Raw genomic sequence first — 9776 nt, 5'->3', positions numbered from 1 at the left:
TTTTACTCATTTAACATACTTTTGCATCGCTGAGTACTACAGATAGGGCATGCCCTACGTATAAATACATAACACTCTTTGTGATACTTGGATCTCTGTTGGTCATGTCAAGAGAAAGACAAGAAGCACCTGTTAAATTCTGTGCCAGACTTTCTGCAGTGCAAACAGAAAAAAGAAAGAGCTCCAAGGGAAAGAAATTGAGCACAGCACTTAAGGTGAACGTTTATTGCCTCTGCCAAAAAACATGCTCGTAGCAAAAATAAATTCTCTCTTTGCCGTCGGCAACAGGGAAATTCCTATCGCCTCTGAAACCATCCAAAGGCACTTCAGAAAGAATATTCTCGGGTAAAAACAGCAGCTCGGAGTTACAAAACACTACAGCTAGAAAATTCCACCCGGAAACCTAAATCCGGGCTGGGTTTGCCCGACCACACTTCCGCTCCTAGCTGAAACCGGCTTAAAACACCTGACAACTTTGGCTTGGCTGCCAAGGTGGTAGAAATACAAAGTGCATAGAACAACAGGTGCGAGACCACGTAACCAGTTACACCAGACAGCTGTGCTAGTTTATATTTCACTGCAGAAGGCTCGTTCCCACAATGTGGTCAAAAAAAAAAAAAAAGCCTTTTGAAATGACATCCCAGATCAGTTCATACTCTTTTTAAACATATATAACACGTAACCAACAGAGTTCTAGTGTAACTTAGATGCACAACAAACCGGGAATTCGTAGTCAGTTCGTGTTATTTTCATACAGCAAAAAGGTGAATCCTGGCTTATAGAGGGACGTTTGAAATACATTTAACTATCCGATTTGGGAAAGTTCAACTCCAGAAAAGACGCTCCTTCCTTACTCCATTTCGGACACAAAGTTTACCCCTCTCTTGTTTGCAGCTCTCGGCAGGCATAAAAGAAATGACAGCATAAACTTTAACCGACACAAACAAGTGCGCATTACTGTGATGAAAAGCACAGCAGGTGCGGGAAAAATAATGGTCAATGACGTTACCCTGAAATCAGAACACACGAAAAGAAAAAACACTCGGTGTAAAAATACGACAGCCGGCATCAAAAGATACTCTCGAAAAGTACGCTAAGACGGACAGAGCACACATAAAAAAGCTAAGCATAAAGGCATCAAAGGGTTCCACACTTACCCCAACTTCATAAAGCAGGAAAGAAGTGCTATATTTTTGTTCATCATTGATCACATTATAACAACCGTCCGTAGAGCTTGATGCAAGCAACAAACTTGAGACGACTGTTTTAGTACCAAGCTGGTACTAAAGGTACCAAGTTGGTACCTTTCACATTGCACAGTATTTTGGGCTTGCTCTGAGCTTTCAGGGAGGTGAATTTGGGCAAGCAGTTTGGTTTGGACAGTTTGCGCAGCTCAAGCAGTTATCGGCAATAGGACACAAATATTAAAAAGGTGCTCGAAAAAATGTTTAGGCCACCACACAATCGGCAAACAACCAGAGTAAAACACACTGGACATGTTCTAACAAGGGAGAACCCAAAACAGAGACCATCATAGTTTACCCTCATGGAATGACACTCTCCTAAATTGCCACTTCATTAGCAGTACCTATCAAAATGGAATAAAAAAGACACAACCATATTTTAGCAATACCACTTAGCCCTAATACAATGGCGACCCTAAATTTCAATTTTGCGAGTAGCAGCTAACGAAAAATGTTATCAGAAGGGCACAACTTTTTTTTTTTAGAAACCCCTTTCTTCATTCGAATATGAGACTGCACTAAAGATAGTTTCCAAAATGTGAACTGCAGTGCATACACAGACACAAGAATTATATGTCCCTTTCAAAACACTATTCAAGCAGTAAATGGAATGTAAGAGGACGTGGAATGTGTTAAGTCAGCATTGCAAATCAGGCCTGCAGCGATAGCAAAGCACATTTTTGTAAGTACGCAAATTATCAGTAACTTGTACTACGCTAACGCCATTAGAAGACGACCTTTACAAAGAAGATGACATTTAAGAAAAATTATAGAGGGAGACCAGCAAACACAGTAATGTCTTTAAGAGATTAAGAATGTCGCATTCAAGTTTTCATGCTTAAAAAGCAAAGAACACAAAAATGCAAAGAGAAAGAAAAGTTGACATAGCCCCATAAAGTACAGGAAAATCTAACAGGAAAAGTAAACGACCTTGTGGAAAAACTCTGAGCTTTCCACTCTCAACTCAGGATACAGGTATTCAAGCTAAAGCAAGTCATCCAATGCAAGCTATTTCGGTCAACAACACCTCTTGGTCTCATTCACTCATTGAGCTAAAAGCAGAGACGATAGTAATGACAAGTTCAGGCACATACCTTTATGCGATAGTGAGTGAGGAGGTTTAAAGTATGCAATTACCATCACTGTTTAGATCAAACATTTTACATTAATGCAACACGGACATCTGCCTCTAATCAACTGCTGCTAGACAATATATCAATTGAACCTTACAGACAGTCAGACTACTTGAACACAAGCAATTATACTGGAATATCAATAGTGTTAGTTTTAGCTGTAAACAGCGATCAAATTTTAAACACACATTAAGCCATCCAACTACCTTCCATATTTTTTCCCTGCCATAAAGAGGACATGTATTTCCACCCCTTGTTAGTAGCTAAGCCACAAACAATGTGAACACCATCCACTGCTAGCTTTCTGATACAGCTAGGTAAAAGTCAATTCTTACATTTGCCCCATTCCAACTGCTTCCACTAAACGTCACCCCAACTTCGAAAGCTCAGCTTATTATAGCATCATTTGAAAAATTACTGTCGTAACTTGAAGAATTTCGGGCAGAATTATGCAGCCAGTCTTGAGAAGCCACACGCCCTTCCCCGACTCTGCGGTAAAACAACAACAAAAAAGTGAAAACGCAGCCCCGAAACACCGGCCACGTGGGGACCAGACAGAGACTCCCCTACCTCGCGTGAGCCAGCCTCGAGCGACGAGGCTCACATCTGCTCAATGAGCTCGTACTTCTTCTTGAGGTCCATCTGTATCTTCTTGGGGTCGTGTTTCTTCCGCTGGGCGAGCAGCTGCCTCATCTCGGAGGCACTCATGTTGAGGTTGAGGGAGCCGTTGCTGGTGGCACTCGCCGGCTCGGACGGCGGAGACGCGGCCGCGGGCTTGCTCGCCACGGGACTCTCTTCCGCCCGCGGGGACTCTGCGGTGGGGCTGTCCACGGCCTCTGGGGCAGCTTCCGGCGTCTTCACTTCCCGCGGAGGCTCCTGAAACGAGCATTCAGCGAAGCTTTGTGAGAGCAAGTTTCCAGCAATCGGGCAGATTTGAAACCAGTTTGAATGAATTCGTATGAACCTCGCAGCAGGTCGCGGTCCCTTGCGAAGAAAAGCATTGCGATCGGGCACCAGAAGGGGGAAAACTGCCTGCCAAACTCTACTGTCTACAAAGTGGCCACTATGGCTATCTTGAGCCTGAACTGGATACACTGAGTAGTCTTGGCGTGGTGAGGTCGGTGGCAATGCTAATTGCATCAGCACTTCATTTCCCTCTCTCTACCAGTCTCTCCCTATAGGTGGTATTCATTGACAAGTTTAGCAGTCGATTACGTCGCTTGGCAACACTGGAAACGGCCATGGACATGGCCGCTGCGCCACAGACATAGTGCGGCTTGTGCTACTGCGCCCGCACGCCGACGAAGAAAAAAAAACCACCGGCGTGCGTCACTCGATTGTCAATGGTGGTGTCAACAGAGATGTTATAAATTGCAATCACATTGGAGTCGAGGAATTACTTTGCGTTCGGTGGGGTAGAGTTTGGAACATCCGAAACACATCATGTGCTTCGCACGAACAAGTACGACCATTCCGCGGAGCCCAACGCAACCAGTGACGGCGCACTCACATGGTTGCCTGCATGCGTGCCTCGCCAGTGAATACAAGCTATCTAGAGCCTAAACTGGATACACTTAGTAGTCTTGGCGTGGCGAGATCAGAGGCAAAGCTAACTGCATCAGCGCTTCATTTCCCTCTCTACCTGTCTCTCCCTATATCTCCTCTTCCCAGTCTCCCTCGATCTCCCTTTCCCTTATCCTCTCCCTCTCTCCATTATCTGTCTCTCTCTCAGTTTCTGTAATTTGAAATTGCTCATGTCTTGTGATACACTAAGCTATGTATTACATCCCCCCTCCATTAAAAGGATCCAACACCTGCAGGTGCATTTTTTGACGTCCTGTTAATTCAACACCGCAAACAAACTACGAAGTCATTCACAAGAGGTGGGCTTGTAAGTGCTCCAAATACACAGAAGACTACGTTCGATGTACGCAGCCTTTATCTACCTATCCCTTGTTCACCCCCAGCATTTTGAGAATAGGAAGCAGATGCTTTTTGAAGACATTGGGGAGAAAAGAAATTGAAGGACAATGAGATACAGAACAATTATGGATAATTAAACACAGAAATGCCCTTTGCCCAACGCGCTGATACAAAGACTAACGGCTGCAATGCCCCACGGCATCGCACACGCATATCATAATCCTCTGCCGGCATGTTGTTGGCTACTCTGTGGGGATGAAGAGGAGGGAATAAAGACTCTAAAGGGAATAAAACGACTGTCTGCTCTTGACATTACTTGCTGGCATCGCTAGGTGTAACTACCTGCGTTCATAAAACTCGGAGCCGCAGTGGCGGCGGCGGCAGAACTCTCTCAGGTTCTGTGCTGTGCACATGGGGGATGGGACAACTAAAGAACATCCGGACGCCCAAAGATGAGACAGCTAATCAGTAAGTGTGCTGTGCAGCCAGACGAGAATGAAATCACCCAGAAGAACAAGAAGAAGTAGTAGTAGTGGAAGTCTGCAACGTCGAGGGAGTGCTCGACGAAGACTTTGGGGCGGTGGACGAAGTATACGAAGACTGAAGAGGGCACTGTAGAAATAAAGCCCTTATGTACTTTACTTTGCGTTTGATTTGGTCTACTGCTGACAAGCGCCATATTTATACACAGGGTAAATGGTTGCGAGTGACTTATACGGTGCTCGTCGAGTTTAGCTTAGTGAGATGAATACGGCTCTGCTGTGACATCAGGATTGCACTGTTGTGAAAGCCGGCTTTGATGTTTCTTTTTTACAATTTGGACCTCCAATTTGCAATTTTGCAAGATGAAGAGATCTGTTGGATCTGCAATGCCCCTACTATTATCGAAACACTTCTGTTTTTAAGCCCTCCCCCTGCCACCCTGCAGAACCCCGCCGTCATTGCAAAGCATGGAATTCTTTTTATCCTATCAGAATAGCGTAAGCCATCACACAGGCTTTTCTGCACGACAGCGAAGCTGCGCAACAAAGGCGAAGCACGAACCACCCAATGGAAGAGCATGAGGCTCGGCCAACTACATCCTGCTGAAGTAGGGTTGCTAACCCTAGTATCAAAGCAGTGCCACTGCTAATAGGCAACAGAGAATTATAACTAGCAAGGTGCACACCAGCCAGCGTACACAGGCGTCCCAATGAACTGTCCCTCACAAGTGGCACCAACATGAATGCCAATTCATTGCCACCGTCCCTCAACGCCTGTTTTGTTGGTGGCTAGCCTCCTCGTGTAGTTACCAACCCAGAAGCCAAAGTAACAGTGTCCTTTGTGAGGGACTTGTGCATGGAAGTGCGAGTACCAGAACTATGCACAGAATGATCATTGCAGATGCCACTTATTGCTAAGACGTGTCCAATGAGGCATAGCAGAGCAAATTTTCATTCAGCTTCCCATCCTGATTTTGTATTCAGCATCAAAACTAGAGTGACTTGCTGCAAGAACAAGGCATGACCCCACCAGCAAGCAGTTTTGAATGTGGTAATCAATGCCCTTAAAGGGACACTAGAGGCAACCAGCAAGTAGGTTTCAAATGAACGTCTCACCTTCCCATAGCCATTTTAGCAATGATTCGGTGCCGAAAGATGCCCTCATTGCTGAGAAATTGCTAATCAAACACTGATCAAAACCTGACGCAAACAGCGACTGCAGTCCCTGTTAATGTCACAATAAACTGGAAGCAAGCGAGGCAGCTGTACGGCATAGAAGCAATAGCATACATTGCCACCGCGTACTGAGCGGTTTGGTCAGTTTCAGTCAAATCAGTCACACAAATTTATTGGACTCCCACATCCTTTTCAGCTCCGGACTAATAATTAAAATGTTCCTTCAGGGGACCCACGATCAGTATTTGACACTTTGTTGAAGAAAAATATATTGTTCTTTTGAGGGCCTGCAAATGTTTGTGCTGAACCAACCGCTCGTGCGTAGCTCGCACGCTTCCTCAAAAAGAGGTACCACCGCCCCAGTATGGACGAGTAGCACCATCCAGCACCTGCCAGAAAAGACATTGTGTATTCCAGACGTTTTAACCACTCCCGATGCAAGTTGCACGGTATAGCCAGGGGTGGCAGCGTCTGTCTTCATGTTTTCACTATTTTATACCTTATTCTAAAAAAAGCTATGCTTAAGAGGTATATGCGTGTCCTCGGTGACCAAATATATCGTACTAGAGCAACTTGTAGTTTGACTTCAGTGTCCCTTAAAGGAAATTAGTCGCGGTACATACTGGAGTGATGGGAGACAAAATTGAAACAGAAATAGAGCTTAAACTGCATTCGTTGTCCCCATTCAGAATAATGTGTGCTTCATGTATAGCTGGTTTACATGAAGTGCACATAATTATAAATTATAACAGCAAGAGCAGTTTAAATTCACTTTATATGCGGAAAATGGCTCCCTGTGTCACCTATACGCTCCGCAGGTAATTCTCAAAGGAAATTTAGTGCCATATGCACAGTGGCGGATCCAGAGGGGGGGCGGTAGGGGCGATCGCCCCCCCCAAAGCCTGTGTCAACTTCCCCCCTCTCCCCCCTCCCTTCAGTGCCTGTGGTCAGGTTGCCCCGACACGACTGCCCTAACCGCAGAGGAAGCCGAATGGCTAGAACGGCTGTTATGATCGGCCTTCACGGCTTGAGAGGTAGCTACACGGCAGGCATAACCGAAGTTAGTCTCCTAATCGTGGTTATTGCAAACCGAGCTAGGCAAGCACGGTTTACCCTCACAAACCGAGGAGCTGCAGGTGCACCAGCCGTGAACCGGCGCAAGTTAATCGACAGCTTCGCGGAGCGGCGGGGGGAGCAGCCGTGCTTGGGCTTTCTCTCTGCCCCCGCTTTCTTCGCGCATGCTGTCGTTCAGGAGATTGAAACAAAAAGAGCAGTTACCTCCCACATTTTTGTGTGTTTTTGTATTTATTCAGACGGTGCAATAAGCCGCGGCCGCCGCTGCGTAGCCGGGATTGCTACAGCCGCTCTGACCGATCTGTTTTTTCTATCAAAATAAACAGAAGTGTAGTGGACGCGCACTTCACGGCTCACTGAAGGTGCCTTTCTCACGCTTGCTCGGGCGGTTCGCGTTACCTGACCCGCCGGATGTATGACACGTGAGATATTGTGTTCCACGCCTGCGCTGCCGCGCCATCGGGGACCGGGGAAGGGGGGGCGGGGGGGTCACCATTCTTCTTCGCTTAATAAAGACACTTGAGTTCCAGCAACCAATCGGTGTGTACGCTTTTATCGTCATTCGTCAGCCGACGAGGCAAAAAGGTTCGGTGGTTCAGTACTGCGGCACAAGTTGAAGGAGATGTGACATGTAGTCGAAGGTGACGAAACATTCACGTGCTCACTACATGACCAGCACGTGATTTCGTCGGCCGAGTCGCATGAATCTGACGACTGGTACTGTAGTAGCCACTTGACCCATCCTGACGACTCGAGGTAAGCGTTGGCCACGCGCAAATATATAGCTTGCGTTTAGAACTTTAGATTTGATACCCGCACCTCTTAATTGTTTCGTTTTTGAGTACAAGAAGACTTGAAACGTGCCTATCATTGCTAGCTGCAGTATTCGAGATGCCAGCCACGTCAGTATTCAGCCAAGCATACCCCTGGATGTTGTAGTTACTATACTGACCCTTCTAACGCACTTATGAGGAATGTACCAAAGTCCTATAGAACCCGCTACGACGATATGCATCAGTGATTGAATTAAGTACTTTTTGCAGCAGTATAGGTTATTCATATGATAAAACTTCAAGGTACGTTTTTCTAAGCATGCGTTTACAAAGAATACGAGCATGTGTTGTTTCATATTGATGAAATGAACACTGCCCACGATTTTATGCTGGGGAGTTTCAAAGGTAGTGAAGCAATGTCACATAGACTGAAATAATTTTGCTAAAGTACAAGCGATTTGATTACCGCAAGCCGATACAGAATCTCTTGCTCAAGCTTAGCACGACATCATGTCGCTACGCGCTTTGTGATTCATTCTTTCGATTACACGATGAACAGTTCTTTTTAAAGTATTCCACTGAAAGTCCCCTGTAAGGTTTACGTAAATATGCCTAAGCACTGCGCCGTTTGCTAATTTTCGTCGTCTGTGATGCTTCTGCACGTTGAAGTTGCTCTCGCTCTGTTTTGCTTGTTAAAACGATGCAACGCACGATTGAAGATGAGCAAGTGGAGCAGTGCTTGCGCAATCTCCTGTGCGTATCCATTTATTGTTCGAAGAATTTTCTTTGCATGCGTAAGCTCCCCTGTTAGTAATTTAAATGCTGATATACTCTTGTACAGATTCTAGGATGTGGCTTTAAGTCATGAGTTCTCGTTCTATCGTCAGGTCAGCAAATATTACTTTTTGTATTCTGCATATTGATACATGAAGCATCTTAAAACATGAATTCAGCTCGCAATTGCGGCTTCTCATGTACACCGACAGCATTGGACTATCACCTTTTCTTTCGTCTGTTTGCAACCCCAAAGCTCTCTCTGAAGAATGAAGAAGGCAAGTTCGCAGAAGATCGACAAGTTCTTCCTTCCTGCTGCTAATTGAAATCCCTACATGTTGCAGTCGAAGGCACGGAACAGGCCACCTCATCAGCAGTTGTGCCAACGCTACGACTGGACGAGAAATACGCTAACACCTGTATTCTTCCCCGGTCGGCAGCATGTAGCGCATCACTACCTCTGCAAGGCGAATGTTCACCCCTTTCTTCTCCATGCGACCAGACTACCGAATTTGAAAGCGAAAGAATGGACGTGGTATCTCCGAGCATCTCCGCGGAATTCTCGAGTGACATAGGAAAGTTCATCGGTAGGAAAGTCGATGACTACACTAAACGGCGTTTGTTGGAAACGCATTGGTGCCCTCCGGATAACTACAGTTTTCCATTCTCACTTCACCGGAAAAACGGCAAAAATGAGAAGCGATACGTAAGTCGGTCGCATTTAAACAAGTTCAAGTGGCTTGCCCTGCCCGATTATAGCAGGGGCCTGTACTGCAAGTACTGCGTTTTGTTCGCAACAGGTGCGATGGGAGGCTACCAGAAAAATGACCCCCTCCAAAAACTGGTCACCAAGCCACTCACATCCTTTGCGAAACTTCTGGGAAAGGACGGCGATCTTTCTGTACATGAAGCAAGCATGTACCACAATGAAGCAATCCAGGCTGGGGAGGAATTTCTCGCACGTCTGAAGGCACCCGAAAAAGATGTAGCCAACCAAATCAGCAATCAGCGTCTACATCAAGTGAACGAGAACCGAAACCGCCAGGTCCCAATTATAACGTCTATCATCTTTCTAGGGCGCCAAAACATACCATTTCGTGGGCATCGAGACGACGGAAGACCTCTTGAGCGGTCAAATGAGGCCTCAATGACTTCGAATGAGGGCAATTTCCGCGAGCTTCTGCGCTTTCGAGTATC

At 46.0% G+C, this 9776-nt stretch overlaps 1 protein-coding gene across 1 annotated transcript in view; it reads right to left on the bottom strand.

The window, feature by feature from the left end:
- Positions 1-210: 210 nt before the first annotated feature.
- The window catches only part of LOC144163029 (Na(+)/H(+) exchange regulatory cofactor NHE-RF2-like), a 97421-nt gene continuing 87855 nt past the window's right edge, over positions 211-9776 (bottom strand). The window contains exon 4 of the mRNA XM_077693812.1: positions 211-3253. Coding sequence (XP_077549938.1) covers positions 2978-3253 — 276 coding nt within the window. The 3' untranslated portion in view covers positions 211-2977. The remainder of the gene's footprint in view (positions 3254-9776) is intronic.

This window comes from Haemaphysalis longicornis, unplaced genomic scaffold (assembly GCF_048455015.1).
Source record: "Haemaphysalis longicornis isolate Haplotype H1 unplaced genomic scaffold, Haemaphysalis longicornis Haplotype H1 scaffold_12, whole genome shotgun sequence".
Classification (NCBI taxonomy): domain Eukaryota; kingdom Metazoa; phylum Arthropoda; class Arachnida; order Ixodida; family Ixodidae; genus Haemaphysalis; species Haemaphysalis longicornis.
Note: the sequence above shows the minus strand (reverse complement) of the source record. Positions and strands in the feature narration are given on the sequence as shown.